The following is a 27,779-nucleotide window of genomic DNA, read 5'->3' on the forward strand; positions in this document are numbered from 1 at the left end:
GAGAATATCTCAATCACAAAAACTAACTAGAAAACTGAACCTTCTGATAGAGGAGATGGGATTGGTGGATACTTGGAGGCGTCTTAATCCAACGGCAAGGAACTATACTTACTATTCATCTCCACATGCAACTTATTTGAGAATAGACTACTTCCTCACTTTTGGTACTGATATGAACAAAATACACGAGTACCATATTGGGCCAATGGACCTTTCAATCATTGCCCTCAATATTTATCTTTAAACTCTACTCAAAGGAGAAAAATAACCAACTGGAAATTAAATTCTAGTATACTGAACGAACGGACATGTGAACAGTTGACAAAAGACATTGCTGAATACCTGGACTTCAATGATAATAATAATAATGGATTGAATTTATATAGCGCTTTTCAAGGCACCCAAAGCACTTTACAATGCCACTATTCATTCACTCTCGCATTCATACACTGGTGGAGGCAAGCTACGGTTGTAGCCACAGCTGCCCTGGGGCAGACTGACAGAAGTGAGGCTGCCATTTCGCGCCATCGGCCCCTCTGGCCATCACCAGTAGGCAAGTAGGGTAAAGTGTCTTGCCCAAGGACACAACGACCAGGACAGAGAGCCCAGGGATCGAACCGGTGACCTTCCGGTTACAGATACACTTCCCAACCCCCTGAGCCACGGCCACGGTCGCCACGCCTGATAAAGATGAGTTACCCCCACCGATTTTGTGGGATGCGTGCAAAGCAGTGATGAGAGGAAAAGTTATTGCTATAACCTCCAATATTAAAAAATCCAAAGTTGCAAGATTCCAGAAGTTGCAGTTGGAACTATTGTAATTAGAGGCCACACATAAAAATACTATTTTTTTTTAAAGTTCAAACTCTTCTATGGTTCGTGTGTGCTCATCAGGTTCTCACATTTCCTCTGACATGTCCATAGCATGTTGTATTTCCCTGTTCCTCCATGTAACCCATGTTAACTGGTGATGAAATGTGTGATGTCTGTGGCAATGATAGAGGGCCACTTAAAAACACTGAAATCGTGAAAAGGCAAACCTGACATTAAATCTCTCAAAGTGTGACTCAAAGACTGCAATAGTGTATCTAGGAGAAGTAGTGGGTGGTGAACAAGTGAAACCCATCCACTTAAGAACTGAAGCCATTGTGATGTTCTCAGAGCTGCAGCACAGTTTGGGGATGGTGGGTTATTACAGAGGTTTCTAAAAAAACGAATTCTTCTTGTTCGTATTAATATTATTATTTAATGATATAACTGCAACTAACCCTGAAGTCTACATTGTGGTGTGTTCAGGTATAATCTTAAATGCACCACATTTCAAACAGTTTTGAGCTACTGTCTGTGTTAGTGAAAACAACTTTTCAGCGTCACACTTAACCAACTTCTCAGATTTAATAAACTTGTCAAACTGGTTCCAGCGGCCCTCCACTGGCTGTTTGTTTACTTAGAACATATTTAAAAACTTTGTGTGCAACAAAAGGGAAATGTAACTCACGGCGGCATCTCATCTCTCCAACCCAATCACCATCGACACAGGTTTTGAACGGCCCACCCTCCATGCCGTAGTCTCTGTCACACACATATTCGACCTTTTCATTGTGTCTGTACGTGTTTCTAGTCGCTGTTTTGGTCTGTCCACCTGAAAGACGTGGTGCCGTCCTACATTGCTGGGCAGCTAAAAATTGTGGGCAATAACAGAGGAAAAACCAACATTAGATAATATTTTGTCACAATAATCACATTTTCACTCTGACCTGCTGTCATGCATCATTTTTCATTTGAAGTGAAATATTTGTCATACACCCTGTGCATCACTCTCCTTTACCTTAACACTGTGTGGCCATGTGTGACAAAGAATTAACCAGAAACAATGTTCACACAAACTAATTAGCACAAGAGCAGATCAGGCAGAGGACATTTTACTGATAACCTGAAATGTGTTTTTGCCTCAAAACAAACTATTAATTTCTGGTTTAAAGTGTGTGTAACTTACACTCATACACACGACACCCCAAGAAATACCAAAAACAGCAATAGCAATCTTTTTCCATCCTTTGTACTGATAAACAGTAAGATCACAAGAGGACAAGTGTTGTACCTTCACATGTGGGACGAGGATTGCTCCACTGTCCATTTTCCAAACATTCAAGCGTTGCGTTCCCTTTGATGATGTGATTCCTGTTTTCACAAGCAAATGTTAAATGTTGTCCTTTTTTCATTTGATCGTCTGTTACATCTGTGGTGATTGTTAGACCTGCTGGTGTTTCAGGGACTCTACATTTCTCTGTTTTGAAAAAGAGAATCTGTTTTATTGTGAGGTTTACATTATAAACATGAAACCAAATCAGATTCAAAGTAATAAGACACTTTCTCACTACATTTTCAAACTAAGCAAGTTTTCCCTTTAAATATTTATTATTAATAGGCATTCAGTTTCTCATTGCTGTAATGGAGATGTAATCAATGTCCAGTCTTTTAAGAAGTCAGAAAAGAATGGCAATTCTACCCTTAACCAAGTGTAGAGAAAAAAAGATGAATACAGATGAAATATGTCAGCAGGCAGAATGACAGCCAGCAGTGTTTTTAACTTGACTCCAGTTTTAAATCTTATTCACAGCAATAGTTTATTTTGATGTACTATAGTGAGCTCTTTTTTTCATAGGTATTGTTTAGCTGAGTTGACGAATAACTGTTCAATTGCTGGGAAGTATATGTTAACACACACTGAATGATCCAGATGAACAAACTACCAAAACATCTGTGTTTATAGCAGTGCTAATGATTGCTGACAATCTGTTTAATGTAGTGAATTTAATTAGCAGCACCTGGCAGAAAAATACAACCTTAATTCCTATAAAAGTTCTTCACACTTGAATCTTCTAATGTGGACAATAGTTGCCCATTATTTCCTTTAAGCAGGGCAGACTGATCAACAGTGAATGAAATGATATCTCGGCGGAGAAAATTCCCTATTGTTGACAGATATTGATAACCACAGCTATCAGTCATTGGATATCATTCGAAACTGAATAGTTTTGAACAAAAACCCGATATTCTAATTTCATTCTAGTTTCAGTGTGCATTTTTGCCTTAGACAACTAAGCTTTCAAATCCCCTTGTTAATTTTAGATTAAAATGGTATCAAGCTTCAATCATTTACATTAAACCTCAACAAATCTCCTTTAGCTACAGCATAACAGGGAGAACAAAACTAGCAAATATATATTTTAAACTGGCACCTTAAACTGGTGGGTACTTAAGGGACTGAACATTTCTGTGTTTTGAAGAAGAGAATCTGTTTTACTATGAGATTTACAGTATGAACAAGAAACCAAATGTGATGCAAATATCTGAATAAATCAGCATTACATTTTCAATATATAAAAAAAACTTGAAAGTAAAAGATTTCAGTATAAAAAATACGTTCATGAAGAGACATTTTCCAAATAGACAGGTGTCTCTTTCTTAAAATGATTAGGAAAGGTTAAAAAGATGAAAACTGGAAAATGTATCCAGTTCAGTAATATTTATGTGATGCTAGTTCACAACAGCCGTTATCTCAAGAACCTACAATATTAGACATAAACAGCAGATCAAAAATATAGGATTAGGATTAGAATACTTCCTATGATGACTTTGACCTTACAGGGTTCATCAGGATCATTATATTAATGATTTATGTCAGAGGTGTGGACTCGAGTCACATGACTTGGACTTGAGTCAGACTCGAGTCATTAATTTTATGACTTTAGACTTGACTTGAAAAAATGTTGTAAGACTTGTGACTTGACTTGGACTTTTACACCAATGACTTGGGACTTGAATTGGACTTGAACCGGTTTACTTGAAAAGACTTGATATTTTACCCCAAATATAAAATTTAACATGCATATTATATAGAGATTGAAAATGTGACGTCATTCACGGGTAGAACCGCAAAGGATTCTGGGAACTCGTGGCAAGCGGTAGTAGCGCACGCAGGCTTTCAATTAAAATCAGTCACACAGCGATAAAAAGAAACACAAAAATGTCAAGAAGCTGTTGTATTATTAACTGCAATAGCCGGTCGCATGACAGCCACGGGAAGCCGACGGGTAAAGAGATCGGTTGTTATCGGATTACGTCGTGGAAGAGAAATTGTTCCAGCCATGTTTCCGAAGTAACAAAGAGGCGACTGGATTGCAGCCATTCAAAGACCAAATATAACGTCCCAGAACACTCCAGCTCACAGGTTAGTCTGCTCCAAGCATTTACACAAAGGTCAGTCTGCTGTTGTAGTTAATACGTCATTTTCATAACATAATTGGTGATATAGGTTACAAGCAAGTCTGGCGCTGAACAGAAATTGTCGCGCTATGCTCCTTTATTTATTGTGCATAAATAGTAAATTGTCCTGACACAATATTGCGTTTCGCTTCTGTTATTATGGTACATTGACAGAAACATGTACTTTTATTCACAGGATAAAACAGGTTTTTTGTATCACTAATTGCCCAGTACGATTACAGCATACAATATTATTGTCACTGCTACATTTCTGTAACGCGTACCAGAAATTATTTCCACTACTAATTAATTACCGTTGAGCTCAAAGGTTATATTAATAAACGGTTAATGAATGTGTATTTATGACGACGATTTGTGAGACTGGTAAACTTATGATACGTACGATGGTCTTTACTTTCTACACGGTGCATTTCAAGGTCCTGCACCCATCCGTCGGTAAACTGTACCTGGGCTTGTTGCAGTGACCGGAAGTTACTAAACTTCATGAGTGTATGCACTCACTCCAAGAACCGTATGATTATAAATATGCATATAAATATGCTACGATGAGATAGCTGACTTCATCTAACTAGCAAATGTTGTCCAGGCTACGTTGGTGATACAGTTTTTTTTAATGTGTATGATATTTTTGTCATGCGATTTTAAAGCTGGTCCTACAACCGCATCCAAGAATAACATGCAGCGTATCTCAGAACTGTCGGTGAAAATTATTCTTGGAGCTAGGTTTAATTGAGCTGCATTTTAAAGAGGTGCAATTTCACAATTTGTGTATATTTTCTAAGTTCACTATTTTGTATGTGTTGAGAAAAACACAGATTTTAAAATTACATGGTCTAATATTTACATTTAGCATATAACTGCAACATTATTTTTTCGTTTGTTTTTTTTAAAGACTCGAAAGGACTTGAAATTCAAAGTTTCAGACTTGTGACTTTACTCGGACTTTTACACCAGTGACTTGAGACTCGACTCTGACTTGCCTGACATTACTTGAGACTTGACTTGAGACTTGAGGATAAAGACTTGAGACTTACTTGAGACTTGCAAAGCAATGACTTGGTCCCACCTCTGAATTATGTGATACAAGGGCAACAACACAACTGCTACAGAATGCTGATGTTTTCCTGCAATACAAAATTGCTCCTAACAGCAACTTAAAACAGAAACCCTTATCATAGTCACAGCTCATTTCTGTTACCTCACGTCATTGTGGTAATAAAAGTACACATACCAGAGCAAGAAGGAAAGGGGGAATTCCATTGTCCATTTTCTAAACACTCAATTTCTGTAGACCCAATTAGTACACGTGTATTGCTGCAAAGAAAACGCAATTTATGTCCAGTCGCCATTATTTCATTTGATGGTGGTAATCCAGCTACGTAGAGATGAGGATCCATAACACCGATTTTACAAGATCGATCTGAAAAAAGCAAAATATGTAGAATATATGTGAGTTTATGTAACAAAGCTGCAAAGAGCAAGCAAGAGAGTAGTTGGTTTTAGTGAACACCAGAAGAGCGGAAAAAATCATGAAATCTTATTGGATATTTAAATTATGCTTCAAAATACACAAAGATCAAACCTGAACTATTGCCATATTGTTTAAACAGGCATTGCATTTTGTCAGTAAAGGGATTTAAACATGTTCTTACCTATGCAAGTCGGGAATGGATTATTCCATTGTCCGTCTTCTCCACATATCAGCACAGAAATTCCATTCAGATACTTCCCAGGACCATCACAGCTGAATGTGAGGATGTGATTGGGACGTATGGGAATACAATTTTCTGGTAAACCTTTCACTGTTAACCCTTGAACTGTAGGAGGAGGGTCACATCTGGAAGATGAAACTAAGGTAGAAGAAGAAGAAAAAAAACAGTTCAAAAGGCAAGATTCAGATGTAGAAATCACTGGCCAGAATCTTTATATTTGCTGCAGTTTTTATATTTGCCAGATCATGTCAGAATCCATTTTGCCAGGTTTCAATGTGTGTCTGTATTTGTGCTGGAGACACGAAGGTTCAGACCAGTGGAGATAAACCACTGTCAAAACTACAGCTGTGGTCAAAAGTTTTACAATCATCACGGATCAACATGGATACCATTGTAATTTTGGGCTTTGAATGATTGTTGAAATCCTGTTTTTAAGTGTGGAATGACTGATTTAACATTGAGCACTCAATTTTTTTTAAAAAGATGTATGACATGCAATCATTCCACCCTGGAATGGAAAACGTTTATCTAATTTCCAGGCAAATAGTTTCAAAATATCTGCCCTTTGCAAACTGTTTACAAGGACAACCTGTGTAAGCAAACCATCTGCTGTGTCAGTTTAACACGCTAAGATTTAATTCATTAACCCTATAAGTTCCCTTATGTAGGGTGGCTAACTTTAACTCTAGCCTATATTTTGGTGAAAGAAAAAATACAATGCTTCTGGAAAAAATGTGAATAGTTTTTGACCTGTCAGTAAGTCTGACTTTTCTGTCACAGTCTGGCTGAGGCAGACTGTATGTGTTGTGAAAAAGGACTCAAGTGCAAACCAAAAACTATGAAACGTGATGTGGATTAACAAAAAACAAGCAGTTTATTAAGGCTTGCAAAATAAATACAAACAAAGGGCATGGGTGAAACTAAACAATAACCTAAACTGGGTGAACTAAAAATTTAACATGAAAAAACCTTAAACATGGAGAACTGACATGATACCTAAAGACATGGTGTGGACGAGCAGACGACCTGAAGGAATGACTGAAAACACATGGCACAAATAATTTGTGTGCTTTCTTATTTGTTGCAGATCACCTGATTGTTCTGTAAATAGATTTAAACGGTTATATGCCTGAGGCATTGGCTGCATTTTTAGTTAAATAGTACCATATAACTTTCTTTGCAAAACTTGTGCATAATATTTAGAAATGTACAATTTCTATTTGCATTTCAAGTTATGAAAATGATTCGTTAAACATGTTTGTGGGTTTTACAGTAAAAAAATATAACTTTTTTCTACTCGGATTTTGAATTTTTTCTCTGAATTTAGATCAACTATGGTAATATAGTATGCCAAAATGAAAAAATAACTCAAATTTCAGATATTTCAGGTTGTGCTGAAAATAATGATACCAAACAAGTAGTCAAAAATGGCCAATTATACCCTGGACCCCAGAGGGTTAAACTGATCTTTCTGACATCGAGATGCTGGGTCATATTTCATAATTACTTGACAGAAACATTGTTGAATAAAATGATGACTGATGTGAATTCAAATATATTTGGAGTCTGATCTGACATGACAAAGTCTCTACATATTAAAAATCATTTAGAATTAAATTCTGATTTTGCCTGTGTGCAGGAAAAATATATATAGAAATAAAGACCGTCATAGCAGTCTTAATGAAGGCAGGACACATCTGAGTAAATGAGATTATATGTCCAAGGAGATAATACCAAATGAAGTTCATACGTAAGTTCAATAAGAACAATCTGTAGTCACACATTTCTGCTTCCCTGGTGTTTGTTGGCTAATCTAAGCTTTACATCATTTCCACTTTCCCATGCTGTGAAGCTAATTGTGCAATCACTGGTCTAGCCCAATCAGATTTCTGCTGGCTGTCTTCCGGCCAATCAGTCTCCACTCCATGTACTTTAAATCTCACTGCTCATCGGTCATTCTCCCAGGCTTCCATTCAAGCCTCAATCTTCATTTCCAGAGTGTAATCACCAACAACCTAAATTGAATTCTATAGATCAATAAATTATGTTAAATTCATTTTAATGATCTCTGCTTATTGAACTGTAGTCATTCACATGAGAGTGAGAGAAGAAAAGAAAACTTTTGAACTCACGGTAGCACGACCCCCTTTGGAGTGGCTGCCAGCCCTCAGTTGTACATACGTATTTGATGGTGAGAGCTGATGTATAGCCAGGTTCGCAAGCAAAATGTATCATGTGTCCTGCTTGATACTGAGATGTTCTTGTCTCTTGTGTTACTTGGGCATGGGGAACATCTGGAAGCGTTGAACATGCTAATACACAAAACAATATAAAATGGGAAAAGAAGAGAAAAATACACAAAGATTGAAAACATACTGAGTGACTAAGCCAAGATATACATGTGTGTATAAGGAAATGACTACCCGTCATTGCTACGAACGATAGTAATGCCAGTAATGTGCAGTTGTGTTAGGACAGGCAACCTGCGGCTCCGGATACGCATGCGGCTCTTTTGTCTTTATACTGCGGCTCCAGGTGGTTTGGGAAAATAAATTAGAAGTATTTAGCTGAAGTGTATTTTTTGTATTAGTTCTTTTTAAACTTGTAGTTCTAAATTGGAAGATTATTGTGACATTGAAATATAAAAATAGAATTATATTTTATTTTTCATCGCTCAAAATAAGCGTCACACTCGCGGAAGCCGGTATACCCGCCGAAACGCCGTGCATTTATCGAGACTTTCAACCCCAGGTAGGCCAATTATGGATCTTCAGATCCACATTATGTCACCAGCTGTTCTCCTCCGTGAACTATGTTAAAACAAACACCGCTCACGCCTCACAGATGACAGCTTACAGTCCTGCGTAAAGATGAAAGTGACTTCGTACAGCCCCGATTTGCAGACGCTGTGCGCAGAGGTTCAGGAGCAGAAGTCCCATTGTAAACATATCACAGCAGACCCGACGATGTTTCCATGGACACGCTTTTCAGCATCTCTTTATTGACCACTCTTCACACACGGTTGCTGTAAGCATACAGCCGGCTGTAGCTTTTCAGCTCACAGTCCGACAACACAAGAGCAGAGAGAGCACAGACTGTAAGTAGACGAGGCGTGATTGCGGGTCCCGCTCAGGTGCGTCCGACTCCCATGCAGTGGCGCTGCAGACCACGCCTCGCCACACACATTAACCAGGTAAAATACATATTTAGGCAGAATTTTGCAAATATCTATTTTTCATTTTTTAGCAGCATAGTGCTGTATATATTGTAAAAAAACAATATATACAGTGTTATTTTCATTTTTGATGTCAACAAGTATTTGCGGCTCCCAGTGTTTTCTTTTGCGTGGAAACCGGGTCCAAGTGGCTCTTTGGGTGTTAAAGGTTGCTGACCCCTGTTTTAGGTCAAGGGTTGTTGAGGCTGGCTGAGCTCTGCTGGCCATCACCAAATTTGAGCAGAGGAACATGGGTAATCATGCTTTGGAACAATCTTTCTGATGTGATACTTTTTTACTTTTATAACCAGGCCTATTGTGTGCCTCCAGAAAATGTACCTATTTAGCTCTAAACCCAACGCCTTACCTGACGTGTAATGGGTCGATCCTATGAAAATCCATTTATTAATGCTGCTCTTGGTATGCTTTACAACTTTGTGTTTCATTTTTTTAGCTTTTCACGTGACATTTTTTGGGGGTACATAGCATGTAGTATGGTTGGGTTAGAGTAAGAGTCAGGGTAATGCTGTCATTAATGAACCCTAACAAAAACAAAATATGCACTCTGTAATATACATAATTGAGGTATTCATACACTTTTCATGACTGTAGAGTTTTTGACGATTTAGTAATATAAGAAAAAAAAACACATTTACATGAGTTATTACATCCACAGTGCAGCAATAGCACAAGTTTAGTTAGTGATGATAAAAACATGAAGCCATGCAACTTACAGTAGCACTTTCCCTGATGGACAACCAGCCAACCATCAGCTGTGCATACAAATTTCGAGATCTGATCTGATATGTAACCAGATTCACAAGAAAAATGTATCACATCTCCTTCCTGGTACACAGCTTTGCTGGTTCCTTCTGACACATGAGCGTGAGGAACATTTGGGAGCTCTGAACACACTAAAAGAGAAAAAGTTACAATTCGTCACATATAAAGTTGTTAAAAAACAATGACTGAAGCTCTACAAGGAAAACAGTTACAAAATCAAAGTATGTCTACTGTCACGGTCCGCTGTGACGGACCGAGTGGAGAGTGCGTGGAGGACTCAGGTGCAGACACGAGTGATAAGGAAGTGAACTTAAACAAAAGCGAGCCTTTTATTGTGGCTGATGAATACAAAAGAAGCAAACCAGAATAAGGGCAGCACAAGAGCAATAACTAAACAGAAACCTAAACTGGGAATAAACTAAGGTAAGGCTATGACTTGGAATACAATAGACCGGGCATGGAAACACGGAGGGTGGGAACACAGACGACGCGACACAGACTGTACGAAACACAGAGACTAAATACACATGAGGGATGATCAGGGGAAGTGGATGCACATGGGGAACACAGGTGACACTGATAATCATAACAAGACACGGCAGGAGTGAACGTAACACTGATGGGAGATGGGCAAAGTAAAGCAGGAAGTACACAGAGGTTCAAACAGGAGGAGAGAGAGCACGGGGAGAACGCAGACATAACGGGCTGGGGAAAACATAGAATAAAGCACAAAGAGAGACGAGGGCTCATAAATACACAGAGGGGCACACAGGGGGTAAGAGTCACGAAGGGAAAACACATAAGGAACAACGTAACAGATCAACCCAGGAAGCATGGCCTAAATAAAGAACAAAATACAAAAATACATGAAAACTAAGAATACTGGGCCCACATGGCCCAGGACCATGACACCACCCCCCCCTAAAGGGCTGGCTCCCGACAGCCCAAACCCGAGAAACAAAACACAAGCGAAACAGAAAACACCCCACCCAGGGCGGGAGGCGGGGGACCAGGACGGAGGGAACAAAACGAACCAAAAACAAGGAGCACGAGAACAAAACTGAGTCCACAAATACACAAAAGAGTCCAGAACAGGAAGGCGAATGTCCAAAGAGGCCCGAAGGCCAACCCGAGAGGCGACAACACAAAAGTCCAGTCCAACCGTTCCGGAGGCCGGCCACGGGAAAGGTGGCCACGGTGACAGAACAGATCCGGAGGCCGACCGCGCGGAAGGCATGCGGCTCTTTTGTCTTTATACTGCGGCTCCAGGTGGTTTGGGAAAATAAATTAGAAGTATTTAGCTGAAGTGTATTTTTTGTATTAGTTCTTTTTAAACTTGTAGTTCTAAATTGGAAGATTATTGTGACATTGAAATATAAAAATAGAATTATATTTTATTTTTCATCGCTCAAAATAAGCGTCACACTCGCGGAAGCCGGTATACCCGCCGAAACGCCGTGCATTTATCGAGACTTTCAACCCCAGGTAGGCCAATTATGGATCTTCGGATCCACATTATGTCAGCAGCTGTTCTCCTCCGTGAACTATGTTAAAACAAACACCGCTCACGCCTCACAGATGACAGCTTACAGTCCTGCGTAAAGATGAAAGTGACTTCGTACAGCCCCGATTTGCAGACGCTGTGCGCAGAGGTTCAGGAGCAGAAGTCTCATTGTAAACATATCACAGCAGACCCGACGATGTTTCCATGGACATGCTTTTCAGCATCTCTTTATTGACCACTCTTCACACACGGTTGCTGTAAGCATACAGCCGGCTGTAGCTTTTCAGCTCACAGTCCGACAACACAAGAGCAGAGAGAGCACAGACTTTAAGTAGACGAGGCGTGATTGCGGGTCCCGCTCAGGTGCGTCCGACTCCCATGCAGTGGCGCTGCAGACCACGCCTCGCCACACACATTAACCAGGTAAAATACATATTTAGGCAGAATTTTGCAAATATCTATTTTTCATTTTTTAGCAGCATAGTGCTGTATATATTGTAAAAAAACAATATATACAGTGTTATTTTCATTTTTGATGTCAACAAGTATTTGCGGCTCCCAGTGTTTTCTTTTGCGTGGAAACCGGGTCCAAGTGGCTCTTTGGGTGTTAAAGGTTGCTGACCCCTGTTTTAGGTCAAGGGTTGTTGAGGCTGGCTGAGCTCTGCTGGCCATCACCAAATTTGAGCAGAGGAACATGGGTAATCATGCTTTGGAACAATCTTTCTGATGTGATACTTTTTTACTTTTATAACCAGGCCTATTGTGTGCCTCCAGAAAATGTACCTATTTAGCTCTAAACCCAACGCCTTACCTGACGTGTAATGGGTCGATCCTATGAAAATCCATTTATTAATGCTGCTCTTGGTATGCTTTACAACTTTGTGTTTCATTTTTTTAGCTTTTCACGTGACATTTTTTGGGGGTACATAGCATGTAGTATGGTTGGGTTAGAGTAAGAGTCAGGGTAATGCTGTCATTAATGAACCCTAACAAAAACAAAATATGCACTCTGTAATATACATAATTGAGGTATTCATACACTTTTCATGGCTGTAGAGTTTTTGACGATTTAGTAATATAAGAAAAAAAAACACATTTACATGAGTTATTACATCCACAGTGCAGCAATAGCACAAGTTTAGTTAGTGATGATAAAAACATGAAGCCATGCAACTTACAGTAGCACTTTCCCTGATGGACAACCAGCCAACCATCAGCTGTGCATACAAATTTCGAGATCTGATCTGATATGTAACCAGATTCACAAGAAAAATGTATCACATCTCCTTCCTGGTACACAGCTTTGCTGGTTCCTTCTGACACATGAGCGTGAGGAACATTTGGGAGCTCTGAACACACTAAAAGAGAAAAAGTTACAATTTGTCACATATAAAGTTGTTAAAAAACAATGACTGAAGCTCTACAAGGAAAACAGTTACAAAATCAAAGTATGTCTACAACCATTCTCCTAAATGGTTAAGACCACAAAACAGTTGCATCTACATAATTTGTGGATATACTTCACCTAATAACACAGATAGCAGGATTTATGTTTGACATACATAATTAAAGAGTAATATAAGAAATGTACCATTAATTACCATTAATGGTAAAGGGAAAAAATAAGTATAAGTATAAAATTACTAGAGCCCCCCCCCCCCCCCCTTCAAAGAAAACCCCCAAAATAAAACAAAAACAAGCAAAAAAACCCATAGCAAGTAGTAAAATCATCTATAATTACTATTTTGTCCTACATTATATTACTACCATATATATGTATGTTAACACAAAAATATACATATTTTAGGGTTGTGTGAATGCATGTAAATTCAAATAGTTGTAATAGTGTAAAAATAAGACAATTACATTCATACTGTGCTTTTCCCCCTGCTGTAAGTAAATACCTGTGATGACCACACGCAGTGTATATGTCACTCTTCTTAAAGTCTAACTGCCTTTCCACAAAGGTAAAACATGTGATTTTAGGTACACTGAAAAACGATAATAGATCACTTTACCGTTTTGTGACAAAGAAACTTCCACACACCCCCACAGCTGGAGAAACAGAAGGATTAAAGACAGCTTCATGTTCTTTTGACGAATGCTTTCTGAGGAGAATTTCAGTAGCTTCATTGTTCAGTGACCTCCCCCAGCTCGAACTCCACCCAGAGAGATCAGGTCACAGCACAGACTGTCCAGTGGCTCTGTCCAAATGTCTCTATTTAAATACAACCTTGGACTCCTGTTGTACAAGTGCTACGGAGAAGGACTGGATAGGTGGTTAGGTGTACAAAGCACAGGACTTTCAAATGTACTTTGCTAGCGTTTACAAAGAATTTTCAGAAAAAGAGAAGATATCCAGTGATGCGCAGTTTTCTTGCTGATAGAGCCTCGCTGATGCCAGGGGTTAAGGGAGAATGGCCAGAATGCATCGAGTTGGTGGGAAGGCAAAAGTAACTCAACTTAAATGATAAGTGGATGCTGGACTCCAGGCCTAAAAAGACTGTGGAAAAGGGGTTGTTTCATTGTTAGGCCATGAAACCCAAAGCCCCAAGACTTTCAGCAGAGTTAAACTTATGTAAGAATTAAAACAGACCCCGTGATGCTTTTATTAAAATAACATTACATGCAATTACTGTTACATGTGTGTACATGTGTGTGCTCATCTAGGTTACAAAAACACTTTAATAGCAGGTATGATCTCCTGCCAAAGGGAGGGAGTTTGTTATTTTATTTATTTTTTACTTCTTTTTGTTATCTTTATTTAATCAGAATATGTTCAGACTGGAAAGATAGGGCCACCATTTTGTGTATTTGTCCACAAAGGATTTATGAATGACTTTGATTTTACACAAAAAAAAAAGATGTACTGGAAGAACACAGACTGAGTACATAGGCTTTTATTAAAATGACCACACACATCAGTGCACTAATCATTTATAGATTTGCGTGCTCATGCTCATCGTATCCAATAGACAGAAATGTTACTGGCATGTGGGCAGATGCATTACGCCTTCAATGCACGTCTGACGCATTTCCAAACTGCCAACACGTCTTCCCCTGCTACATATGAACTCAATTACATCATTATGTTCTGAATACAGCTTATCATCGCTGACATATCTGAATTGAATATTGTGTTTGCTCATGTCTTCTCTTTTTACAGTGCAGGGTTCTGTAAGAGTTAAGAGAAAAGATTTTGTTAATGTCAGTACAGTACACCAATGCAGGAATGCACAACATATATCATATATAACTATTCAAGTCTTGATTACAAAGGCACAGTGCTTAAAACCAAGCAAGTCTGATAAAATGCAATCTGTATCTGTATCAAAACTCCAGATATAGTACAGACCTCACACAATATCAAATTATGAAAGTCTAATGTTAAATTGTCTTAATTTTCCCATTTTTTTAAATAACATAAAACAGAGCGCATCTAAGAACATGAAGCCCCCAAATTCTGCATCCTTTCTCAAATAAATTATGTCAACAGCTTGAAAGGCTGATTCCTGTGTAAACTCAATTTTCTCTAAATTTAAGAGTAAAAAAAACTTGGGACCCCTAAAATACTTTTACATATGCAGAATCTTAGAAAATACAACATAATATAGCTATAACTTACTGAGGCATCTCATCTGTCCAGTCCATTTACCATTTTCACAGGTTTTATATGGTGTACCTTCCATTTTGTAGTAATTTTGACAGATATACTCAACCCTTTCTCCATGGCTGTATTGCCTTTTAGTACTGATTTTGGTGTCTCCATCTGAGAGTGGTTGTGGTTTCCCACAACCCACAGGATCTTAAATAAATATAGACAAAAAACAAACAAAAAACTTGAAATTGTTAATATAACATTTTTTAATATCTACTCACAATACTATTAGTACCATTATGCAACATCTTACAGTAAATTTTTGTGTAAATCTTTTAGAGATTCAACTCTCCAAATTACTGGGGGTTTATTCCGACTTCTCTTTTTTATATTTACAGCTGTTATTAACATGAGCAGCTTATCTGGGCGCTTATTACTGACTGGGCTTCGCATATGTACATGACATTTCCTACACAGTGATTGTAATTAGGATCAACCGCAAGACTTGTCCAAAAACATTTCCCGTGTAATTTTTGCCTGAGTAAAAGTAACCGTAACTGTTTTGGGGATTAAAAAATGTGATTAAAGCCTCCTGAAATTGCAGTGCACTGTGACTGGATGATCTTTTCTTGTCACATATTACGGGTGAGTTGACATAGAAAAAAACTGGCTTACCTCCGCATGTTGGAAACGGATCGCTCCACTGTCCATTTGCCAAACATTCAACTGTTTTATTGCCTTGCATAAAGTGGTTACGTCTAAGGCAAGTAAAGGTTAGCTTTTGTCCTTTCTTTAGCCGATTGCCTTGTATGTGTGATGTGATTCTTACACTGTCTGATATTCTTGTGACTTTGCATTCATCTGTTTTAAAGAAGACAGTCTTTTAATCTTTCAGTTTAAAGTGTAATGCAGCAGTAGTCTAGACCCAAAGGAACCAAATAAAATGTAAATCTTAATCGTTATATAAGTTTAACAAATGAAATATAATGATTACATAATTGTTACACAAATATATGGACATTTAAAAAACATGTCAAATCACGTCAGCTTTTCTCAGTTAAAGTAAACCTACCAGAGCAGGATGGAAAGGAAGCATTCCAGTACCCAATTTCTAAACACTCGATTACTTCAGAACCTTCCAGTTTATACTGATCAGCACAACGAAAATGTAATGTGTCCCCAGTCCTTATCGCTTCATTCCCTTGTGGTAATCCAGTTACCTGCAGATTAGGGTCCATTACTCCAACTGCACAAGGGATTCCTGAAAACAATAAGTAAAAGTCATTATTGCGATTGTAGACATAATAAAGTTTTTTTTATTATGCCCTGTGAATGCTACTATTAAACATGGAGAAGCTTATTTAAAGATAACCAAACATGCATTTTGAGAGTTAAACACGAGCAAGGATACTTCCTTTATACTATTTTTATAGTTTTGCACATAGCGGCTGCAAAATGGCTCCATAGTGCTCCCCTCTGAATTGCAAGAAAGCAGAATGCAAAGAATGGACTATGCAGAAATATAAAGAGATCTACATCTTACTGAGGCATCTCATCTCTCCAGTCCATTGACCATTTACACAGGTTTTGTACGGCCCACCCTCCATTCTGTAGTAATCCTGGCAGATGTACTCAACCCTTTCACTATGACTGTACTGCAGTCTGGAACTTTCCTTCGGGTCTCCATTTGAAAGATGTGGTGGTTTCTCACAACCCTCGGCAGCTACAAATATGGGCAACAAAAATAGAAGTTTAAAAATGTTTTCATCACAATAATCACATTTCACCATGAGTGACACATCACTGACCTTGATCAATTAAATTAAATTAATTACGTTTTATTCATATACCAAGAATTCATAAAAAATGTTTTTGCAAGATGCTTCATAATGTAAGGTGAAGACGCAAGAGCACAAAAAGATAAGGAAAGATAAATAAACTATATGAGAAAGAAGCAAGTCACAAATAAATAGAGGGGAGTGAAGAAGAAGTGCTAAAAGTATGAACCTCTAGTAGCATAACCTGAATGCCTGATAACAGCAAAAAGATGTACTGAGGTACTGGACTGTAAGTATATGTTCATGAGTTCAAGGTTCATGTAAGAAAAAAGCCGAAAGGTGTATTAGGTGTCCTAAGTCAGTGTTTCCCAACCTTTGGGAGCCACGGAACATATTTCACATTCGAAAAAACATCACCAAACAAAAATGCCACAAAAGTATATTGATAATTTTTACCTGCACACCAAGCATAGCAGAATTGGTTTGATCTGCTCCCAGTATACCCTTTTTGCTTTCTTCTGACCACTACTCATGCTAGGGCCTCCATCTGGGTCAGAATTTTCCCCAGGACCAGGTCAGACTGATTACTTTTTCTTTTCAAATATTTATCTGTTGCTATTACGTGCTCCATTGTTTTACAGCATGAGTATTATGTAATTTCTTCTTTGTCTTCTTCTGTTTTAATGGCAGTTGGCAACCCATTTAATTAGAGCAGGTAGTTGTACTACCCTCTATTGGAAGAGAATGAAATTGTTCTGCCCATTACACCGATCGCTTAGAGTAGTAATCAGGTGGAATCAGATAATCTTCCATGGCACACTTGATCATTGCTCACAGCACACCTATGTGCTGCGACACAGTGGTTGGTAAACACTGTCCTAAGTGACTGGTTGGGTTATATACAAGCACCAGTTCTTGCTTTATATGTCATGTGATACCATCGCAGGTGCAATATGGATCCACAGGAATTGGTACAAATCTTGAGCAATATATATTTAAAATGTAGTACACAGGGTATATACAGCAAGCTCATTTCTCATACCTAACAGGACGACTGAAATTTTCACATTTTTCGAGTGTAAGCAGAGGACCTTATAAATATACACTGTTAAGCTAGTTCAAACTACAAATGTCGATAAAAGTAACATTGCTGGTGTGTTGACTGAAAGACTTACTTTCACATACTGGCACAGTACTACTCCATCCGTCCAACTGACAAGTTCGGGTGCCATCGCTATCTCCCATTGTATACCTGCAATTACAACTCATATCTCATTTTGTATTTTCACCCACACACTAAAATTTATAGAGTACTTGAGCAATCATTTTGCTTCCAAGTAACCATTTTACAGGATGAGTTCCTGCCCCAAGTGGAGGAGTTCAAGTATCTCGGGGTCTTGTTCGCGAGTGATGGGAGAAGGGAGCCGGAGATCGACAGACTGATTGGGGCTGCAGCTGCAGTAATGCGGACGCTGCACCGGTCCGTCGTGGTGAAGAGGGAGCTGAGTGTAAAAGCGAAGCTCTCAATTCACCGGTCGATCTACGTCCCTACCCTCACCTATGGCCACGAGCTGTGGGTAGTGACCGAAAGAACGAGATCGCGGATACAAGCGGCAGAAATGAGCTTCCTCCGAAGGGTGGCTGGCCTCTCCCTTAGAGATAGGGTGAGAAGTTCGGCCATCCGGGAGGGGCTCAGAGTAGAGCAGCTGCTGCTCCACATCGAAAGGAGCCAGCTGAGGTGGTTCGGGCATCTGACAAGGATGCCCCCTGGGCGCCTCTTGGGTGAGGTGTTCCAGGCATGTCCCACCGGGAGGAGGTCCCGGGGCAGACCCAGGACACGCTGGAGAGATTATATCTCTCGGCTGGCCTGGGAACGCCTTGGTATTCCCCCGGATAAGCTGGAGGAGGTGGCTGGGGAGAGGGAGGTCTGGGCCTCTTTGCTTAGGCTGCTGCCCCCGCGACCCGGCCCCGGACAAAGCGGATGAAGATGGATGGATGGATGGTAACCATTTTAAGTTGTCTTGAGATCGGACATCAGTGATTGGACACTGAATTATTTTTAGGTTTTCCCTTGTACCTAAACCACTTAACACTGTTGATCATCTGCTGTTCACTTAAGCCTCATCGGAAAAGACCTGAGTGGAAGTGTGGCCATTCTTCAGGAAGGGAAACTGGGAGAAAAGACTGAGGTATGTCAACCTAACACAAGAAGTACAGCAAAAATCAGCAGAAACAGATCTTGGAACTCACTTTCACAGTGAGTTCTAAATTTATGTTTAAACATTTTTAAAAATAAGCCTGAACTCTCTTATGCAAGCTTTCTTGTAATTTCTTTAATGCAGTCTTAGGAATAATGTAGTTAATGTAGTCTGCCAGGCTTCTTCAAAGCTCCTTTGAATAACGGCTTCCTTTTATCCCATTCTTGTTGACATTTTCCAAACAGCATTGTTGTACGGGACTTTTGTCTTAAAACAACTTGAAGAGTTTCTGTTTTAACACACAAATATAAGCAATCCTCATGGGACTTTCAGAGCGTGTACATTATGTCACTGAATTATTATAGATCCACATACCCTAGATTGCAAAAGTATTTGATAGCTGTTCCAAAAACGAGCTCTTCTCCGCGGATAATTTCATAATAGCCATTGGGAACGTCCTCAGGGAGTTCACATGGCTTTACTGAAAAAAAAGAAAAGAGAATATTTTTCATGAGTAAGTATGAATTAGACCTTATTCTTCTCTTATTATTGCTTATTTTTAATTGAAATCAGGTGCTTGCCGACAGTGACATAAATTTTTTACAAAACTCTTTGTTAATAACAGTGTTGAAGTGTGGGTACAATGTTATTGATGCAGGGATTTGAGGAAGCGATTTGCTATTTTCATACAATAGATTACTGTTAGCAGCATACTGCAGCAGTTTTACAACTGTCTCAGTACAACTCTTTCTAATTCCAAAAAACTAAAGTTTTGGGATAAAACTTTGGTAATTGATATTTTGTGAAATGTTATGAATTGCATCTTAGAAGGGATTAAGGATTATTTGTAACCCTATAAATACAGTCATAAGAGTAACAGCAAAATAGCAGGCAAACCATTTAACTTACAGTTGCATTTTCCCTGACGCAAACTCTCCCAGCCAGTATTTGTGCATATATATCTGAGGGTTGGACCAGATATATAACCAGTCTCGCATGTGAAATGTATCACATCTCCTTCGCGGTACTCAACTTTTTTAGTATTTTCTGACACATAGGAGTGAGGAACATTTGGAAGCCTTGAACATACTGAAAAAAACAACATGGAAAGAGACATATACATAGATTGACCAAGGATTCCAAAATTACATCTACATTTATATTACATATAAATGTTGATGTAATTTTGGAAGAGATAGTAGAACAAATAAAAAAGAGGGTAAGTAGAAGTACAAGAAATGTCTTCTCTTTTAAACTAAACAAAGAACACAGCATTTAAAAAAGTCTGACTTACCGTTTTCTGAGAAAGAAACTTCCACATGTCCCCATAGATGGAGAAACAGAAGGATTAATGACAGTCGCATTCTGTCAAGTGGACTGCAAACCAAATTTTCACTGTGCACAAATCCTTTGACAAACTGTGCGTTTTCTGTGCAGAACTGCTGTGTGTTTATCACAGTATTTGAGGCCAATGGTTAAAATATGGACTTCCCTACTGGAATTGCACAAGCCTCAAAATGACATATCGCAAACAACAAGTTTCACTGAACACGCCAGAGGAGTTCACAGACAACAATTCACAAACCTCACCCTATAATAATTTATAGACTTTATAGAGTTGATTTCTTTCATTGCCTATAAAATAATTTCTAACATTTTACAAAAGAAGGTTTGTGTCCTCTTTCAAACATCATATAAATTAATCCGTCTATTTTTATAATTAAATTAAAATATGAGATTAATTAGTCCTGAAAATATAGACTGGTGTATGATGCTCAAAACAAGTTTGCAAAATGTAACAGATGTTATATCTTATTTTGTGATAGAATGATTAGTGTTCGCTGAAAAGGCTACTGTGCAGTTTAATCACCACGACTAGTAAGTCATAAATGGAGATGGTACTGAGGTACAAAGTCCATTGTAAAAGTCAGCCAGAGATTCAGGTCGGTAAATAGTTTTAAAGAAGTTGTTGTTTAAGAGAACATCTTTAAATTCAAACATAACCAATATCTATGCCCAGGGGTCGGCAACCTGCGGCTCTTTAGTCCTTATAGTGCGGCTCCGCGTGGTTTGGGAAAATAAATTAGAAGTATTTAGCTGAAGTGTAATTTATTTATGTTAGTTCTTTTTTAACTTGTAGTTCTAAATTGGAAGATTATTGTGATATTGAAATATACAAATAAAATTATATTTTATTATTTTTTCATGCTCAAAATAAGCGTCACACTCCAGGAGACCGGTATACCTGCCAAAACGCCGTGCATTTATCGAGACTTTCAACCCCAGGTAGGCCAATTATGGATCTTCGGATCCACATTATGTCAGCAGCTATTCTCCTCCGTGAACGATGTTAAAAACAAACACTGCTCACGCCTCACAGATGACAGCTTACAGTCCTGCGTAAAGATGAAAGTGACTTCGTACAGCATTTGCAGACGCTGTGCGCAGAGGTTCAGGAGCAGAAGTTCCATTGTAAACATACCACAGCAGACCCGACGATGTTTCCGTGAACATGCTTTTCAGCATCTCTTTATTGACCACTTTTCACACACGGTTGCTGTACGCATACAGCCGGCTGTAGCTTTTCAGCTCACAGCCCAACACATACCAACACAACAGCATAGATAGCACAGACATTAAGGCGGTGAGGCGTGATTGCTGGTGCCTCTCAGATGCTTCCGCCTCCCCTGCAGCGGCGCTGCAGACCACGCCTCGCCACACACATTAACCAGGTAACATACATAATTAGGCAGAATTTTGCAAATATCTAGTTTTCATCTTTCAGCAGCATAGTGCTTTTTTTCCAATTATTTTTTAAAAGCCAGGTCAAGGCTCCAAAAGCTCAAAGGCGACATAAGGGTGGCGGCACACAACAGTTTTTGTTTGCTACATGGATCATCTTAGTTCAGGTTGGTGTCTTTCCTTTTGTAATATTTCTTTAAGAGTTCAAAATGTGTTAATTACATAAATGTAATTTTCTCTGTAGCAGCTAAGTTGTTCACACAAAGCATAAAAGTAAAAAACAATATATACAGTGTTATCTTAATTTTAGATGTCAAAAAGTATTTGCGGCTCCCAGTGTTTTCTTTTGCATGGAAACCGGGTCCAAATGGCTCTTTGGGTGTTAAAGGTTGCTGACTCCTGTCTCTTTTAGAGAAATTTTCAACCAAGATGAAATTTAGTTTTGAAAATTTGAAAGAACTTTTGTCATATTTGAATTTTTAGGAACATAACACAGGACATTATATATCTTCAGCCTCTGCTTGTCGTTCACCTTTACCATATGATTTTCAATGACTCCATGTAATGAATACATGGTTTTTCATTAAACTCCTTCATGTAAAATCTTACACATCATATACAGAGTCATTACATGATGAAATACAAAAATATAAACATATTTTAGTGTTGTATCATACTGAGACATTTCATTGATTTGGTCTATTCACCATTATTGCAGGTTTTGAATGGCTCACCTTCCATAGTATAGCAGTAGTTTTGACAGACGTACTCAGCCTTTTCATTATTTCATTGTTCATGATTTTCATTATTATGCATGGACCTTATGCAGTGCATGGGCACTGCTCTTTCTCCTATGAGGCCACATAGTCAGTGTGTCATGTTTAGACTCTGGGCTTGTGTCTGAATGTCAAAAAGTGACGGAGTGGAGAGTCCAACTGCAGGTGGTACCACTTCGGGAGGGTGGAAGTTGACCTTATTGTCTCCAGGGAGACAACACATCGCCACCTGTTCTTCTTCCTGGAAAACGGCAACTCTCCACTGGTGTTGGTCCACAGGGATTGGTGCAGGTTGCTGCTGTACGGGAATTGGTCTTCCTTTGATCCAACCCTGCTTTTCTTCCAGAGGCTCTGTCAAATGCCACCTATCCCAGTCAGCTGACCTATGGACAGCTCCCACTCAGGGCTGGGACTGGGTGACAGCTCAGCTTTGTGCCATGTTGGTGTACGTCAGCATAGTTGGGAAGGTTATTTTTTTTTTTTTATGTATTCATTTATGCAAGTTTCAAAATTTTTACACATTCACAAACAGCGGGACTGAGGAACACAGACAATAAAGACAATAACAACAAAAAAAAAAAATCAAAAACAAAACAGGAGCAAACAAACAAAAAAACAAAAACAAAAAAAAAACAGAGCAACAAACCCCACAACAGGGTACACGGCCAGCACTTATTAAAAACAGCAGAGAAGAAAAAAAAGCAACTGGTATACATGTCAAACAACTCACAATCTAGTGAGTCCAATCCACAAAATCAAATCCAAAGATCGCTAGGAGGAGCTGATAACAATTATGCAATAACAGTTATGGGCAACAGCTCAGAATGAAAGCAGTTAAAACAACGTGGTCAGGACCCAGGGCGTGGACTGTCCTTCTTAATGTGGTCTATAAAGGGCCCCCATATCTTCCTGAACTTCTCCATGGAATCAGACGTAGAGAACCGAATTTCTTCCAGGTATAAACAGGAGACCATCTCCTCGAGCCACCTCTTGAAGCAGGGAGGGGAGGCAGATTTCCACTCCCCCAGAATCAGACGTTTGGCAATCACCATACCAAACATGAGGGCCTGTTGAACAGCAAAGGGAAGTGCCAAGGAGTCGCCGGAGCAGCCCAGGATCACCATAAGACAGTCAGGATACAGTTGCCTATCATAAACAGTGCTATAGAAACTAAAAATACTAGTCCAAAAGGCTGTAAGCGTAGAACAGGACCAAAAAAGATGGCCAAGAGTACCGTCCAAAAGTTTACATTTATCACATTTGGGGGAAACGTTAGGAAAAATCTTGTTCAATTTGGTTTTGGAATAGTGCAGTCTATGGACAACCTTAAATTGAATTAACTGAAGCCGGGCGTTAACAGAACATAGTTTTATCCGGCTTAACACTTCAGCCCATAAATCGTCAGTGATAACCAAACCAGTGTCCCTTGTCCAAGCCTCTTTAATATGGCAAGAGGGGGCTGCCGAAGAAAAAGGTTAACAAGCCGAGAAATTAAGTGTTTTGAGGTGGGAGGTTCGTTCATTATATTGTAAAAGACATGCTGTATGGGGATGGTATCTAAATTTGAGAATGCTTGCTTGACATAATTCCTAATTTGTAAGTACCGAAAAAAATGACTTGTAGGGAGATTGTACTTTGTCTGAAGCTGAGCAAAAGAGGCAAAATGATTGTCAATATAAAGATCCTTTATAGCAATTAACCCTTTGACAGGCCATTGTTTGAAAGCAGCATCCATTGTACTAGGCGTAAAGCTAGGATTGTGGCAGATCGGGGCAAAAGTTGACACTACCGGGAGGTTCAAGATTCTCTTAATTTGATTCAATATTTTTATGGAGTTGCAGGGAAGGTTACTTTTAAAATAAATTCCACTACTGGTTACAGAATACATGCCTTAAAATGTAGTCTGTAATGTATTCCATTAAGTTCCTAAATGGAAGTAAGGTATTCTGAATATTTTGGATTACTTATTATATTGTAATGCTTTTAAAAACTACATGAATGTACTATTGCTGTGTGATTTATTACTGTTACTGAAGGCTACTGCTTTTCAGAACTGCACATGATTAATGCTAGCCATCAAATCTAACAGCCTGCAGTCTATGAACTAACCTCAGCTAACGCCAGCTAACAATGTTAGCTTGGTGGCAAGTAGTTTTCAGTAATAGCAATAAATCACACAGCAATAGTACATCAAAGATGCTGAAGTGGCACATAACCCAGGTAGCTACCACAACTAAAACTAGGTAGTAGCAGTAGGCTAATGTTAGCTTTTAAGAAAGAACTTACTTCCAGATGTTTCTTTAGCTTGGAGGTGGAGTCTTTTGACGCTGAGAGCAGCTTGGTTGCTGGCAAACAGACTTTGCATTGCACTGGTCAGATTTCGCCCATCCCTTTCTTCTCTAAATGTGAAGTGGTGTTGGAATTTCCAAGTAAGAAACGCTTTCGAGCCAGCACAACTGTTGACTCTGTTGTGCTGGCTCCGGGTCAATTGTGTAACTGACACCACCAGCATTATTAAGACGCTTACATTAGAGCCTCTTATTGCGTGTTTTGTTTTGGTTTCTGGCAATGTATGGAATTACCAGAATTAGAGAGGGGATAGCCTAACATACGAAACAGGAAAAGACTGTCGTGCAATCCATTAATTTCAACAAAGTAACTGTATTCTAATTATCACCTTTTTAAATGGTAACTAACGGAATTGACACTATAATCAAACGATGTGTCCAAACAACAGTCGGAGGTTCTGAAACGGGACTTTACTGGATTATTAAATACTGTAAACTCTCTGAATGCAGCTGTATTCATCAGTGGACCTGTACTGCCCGTCAGAAGAGGAAGCGAGAGATTCAGCAGGTTGTTTGCACTAAATAAATGGCTTATATCAGCATGTACTGACCACTCAGTGCATTTTATCAACAATTTTAATAATTTTTGGGTATGCAGGCATCTGTTTAAAGCAAATGGATTAAATTTTAACAAGTCAGGGATGAAACTGTTCACCTCCAACTTGTTTTATTCCATATGTCATCCATCTGTGCTTGGTGCCAAGGCTGAGATAAACGAGGAGTTATCTCATAAAGAGGAACAAACAATACTCCAAAAACAGACAAAGCCCAGCAGAAATCTTGAGGAGGAGCCTCATCTGCCCCCACCCCGGAAGAGCTTCAGAAAGGAGAGACATCAGAGGCAAGAAGAGGGGTCCCTTTTTGCCTCCAACTCTCTCAACAACACCAATGACCAGGACCAGGGACCACGACCTCCTCCAGTCCCCCAAACCCCTGACAGGCCATCACCCTCCTCACCCTCCCTTTCTCCCTCCTCCCCACACCTGAAATTCACTGAGGAGATGATGGAGCGGGTCAATGCTGGGCTCAGATCTACCCCCCGGCCCAATCCCTTTTTGTCCCCCATAAACCCCCCACCAGAGCAGCCAAAGGTTTGCCATAGAGCCCCACCCTCAACAGAGCAATCGAAGTTACTTTGCCCAGCCTCGCCCCCCTTAGTTCCTCCTTACCACCTTCATGCTCTGTCTCCGCAGTCTGATGTGTGATGTGTGAAGGGTCTGGGCTGCGAGGATTATGGCAGTGGTGACTTTTCCCAGGATAAGCTGGGACCCTGTTTACTAGAAGGTTTTAAAATTTCTGTAATTTTAGGTGACAGAAGGAGACATGTGGCCTGGTCAAAACACAGAGAGCTGCACCCTAAAAGATCTTTATATATAGTAAACATACCTTGTGTGCCACAGACTGCTCCCAAACACGAGGGGGCAAATAATACCTCTAAAACACTTACGTTGGCTTTATTAAACGTTAGATCTTTAGCTGGGAAAACATTTTTAATTAATGATTTAATCACTGAGCACAGTCTTGATTTTATGTTTTTAACTGAAACTTGGTTGGACCAAAGTAACAGTGGAGCTGTTCTCATCGAGATGACCCCTCCTAACTACAGTTTTATCAGTGAGGCCAGGGTGAGCAGGAGAGGAGGGGGGGTTGCTGTCTTATTTAATGAATCATTTCAATGTAAGCAGCTATCTCCTGGAAGTTTTCAGTCTTTTGAATATGTGGCTTCACAGCTGAAAGCCCCATCCAAAGTTGTGTTTCTTAATGTTTACAGGCCTCCCAAATACTGCACAGACTTTTTTAATGACCTCAGTGAACTGCTGTCTGTGATCTGTGTTGATTTCGACTGTGTAATTATTGTTGGGGATTTTAACATCCATGTGGACAACCCTCAGGACAAAGGGACTAAAGACCTGAGTAACACTCTGGGCAACTTTGGGCTGACTCAGCATGTAACAGAGGCCACACATAATAGAGGACACACTCTTGACCTACTGATCTCCAAAGGCCTGAGCATTTCAAAGGTTACTGTGTCTGATGTGGGCCTGTCTGATCATTACTGTGTTTTCTTTGAAAGTAAAATTTCAGCCCAGAGTGATCACAAAACGGTGTATAACTGAAAACAGTAGTGAGACCTTTAACCAGGTCTTCCCATTAACACTTGGCCTGTCCAGAGGTTCAGTCAATGAGCTCGTCAATAGCTTCAATGCTAAAATGTTAAATGTAATGGACACCATTGCTCCCGTTAAGGTGAAGGTTATCTCTGGAAGGAAAAAGTCTCCATGGAGAAACTCCACACTAGTGAAAAATGAAAAAAGAGAGTGTAGGAAAGCTGAGCGCAGATGGAGAAAAACAAACCTCCAGGTTCATTATGACATTTATAAAGAGAAACTTCACAATTATAATTTACAACTGAGGAATGCAAGGAGGTCCTACTTCTCTGATATCATCATCAAAAACAGTCATAATGCTCGTGTCTTATTTTCTACAGTTGACAGGCTAACAAACCCTCCTGTGTCAGTGGCAGCTGAACTTCATTCGACCATGGCCTGCAATGACTTTGCCAAATTCTTCACAGACAAAATCCAAAAGATTAGACAAGCAATTGGTACATCAACAGCAGATTCAGGATATGTACTGTGTCCACCGAAAAACTGTTTAAACACCATCAAACAGTTTCACCCTATTAACAGCAAAGACCTGGAGGACATCTTAGGTCAACTGAACTCCTCCTCTTGCTGTCCTGCCAACATTTTTTTTTCAAAAAGGTCTCAAAGACTTTAGAGTCAGACCTGTTACAGATCGTCAACTTTTCTTTAATGTCAGGTGTGTTTCCAGA

At 39.3% G+C, this 27,779-nt stretch overlaps 1 protein-coding gene across 6 annotated transcripts; it reads right to left on the bottom strand.

Annotated features, from left to right (window-relative positions):
• Nucleotides 1-1,478: 1,478 nt before the first annotated feature.
• Nucleotides 1,479-20,650, bottom strand: LOC309692852 (complement factor H-like). Of its 6 annotated transcripts, XR_014272490.1 has the most exons (16): nucleotides 20,372-20,650; nucleotides 19,987-20,166; nucleotides 19,453-19,558; nucleotides 18,055-18,131; nucleotides 16,645-16,824; nucleotides 16,174-16,362; nucleotides 15,777-15,962; nucleotides 15,129-15,308; nucleotides 13,522-14,678; nucleotides 12,682-12,861; nucleotides 9,951-10,130; nucleotides 8,135-8,314; nucleotides 5,943-6,140; nucleotides 5,522-5,710; nucleotides 2,102-5,414; nucleotides 1,479-1,678 (listed from the first exon to the last, which is right to left on the bottom strand). XR_014272490.1 is itself a non-coding variant. In XM_082511692.1 (9 exons), the coding sequence occupies exons 1-9, from the start codon at nucleotides 20,439-20,441 to the stop codon at nucleotides 14,488-14,490; spliced, it is 1,359 nt and encodes a 452-aa protein (XP_082367818.1). In that variant the 5' UTR covers nucleotides 20,442-20,650; the 3' UTR covers nucleotides 13,225-14,487. The 6 variants fall into 6 exon arrangements, 1 of the variants encoding a protein (XP_082367818.1); XR_014272489.1 differs by having other exon boundaries at nucleotides 2,102-5,710; nucleotides 15,159-15,308; XR_014272491.1 differs by having other exon boundaries at nucleotides 2,102-5,710.
• Between the last annotated feature and the right edge of the window lie 7,129 nt (nucleotides 20,651-27,779).

The sequence above is a fragment of the Aulonocara stuartgranti genome (genome assembly GCF_965226115.1).
Source record: "Aulonocara stuartgranti genome assembly, chromosome: 17".
NCBI classification, from domain to species: domain Eukaryota; kingdom Metazoa; phylum Chordata; class Actinopteri; order Cichliformes; family Cichlidae; genus Aulonocara; species Aulonocara stuartgranti.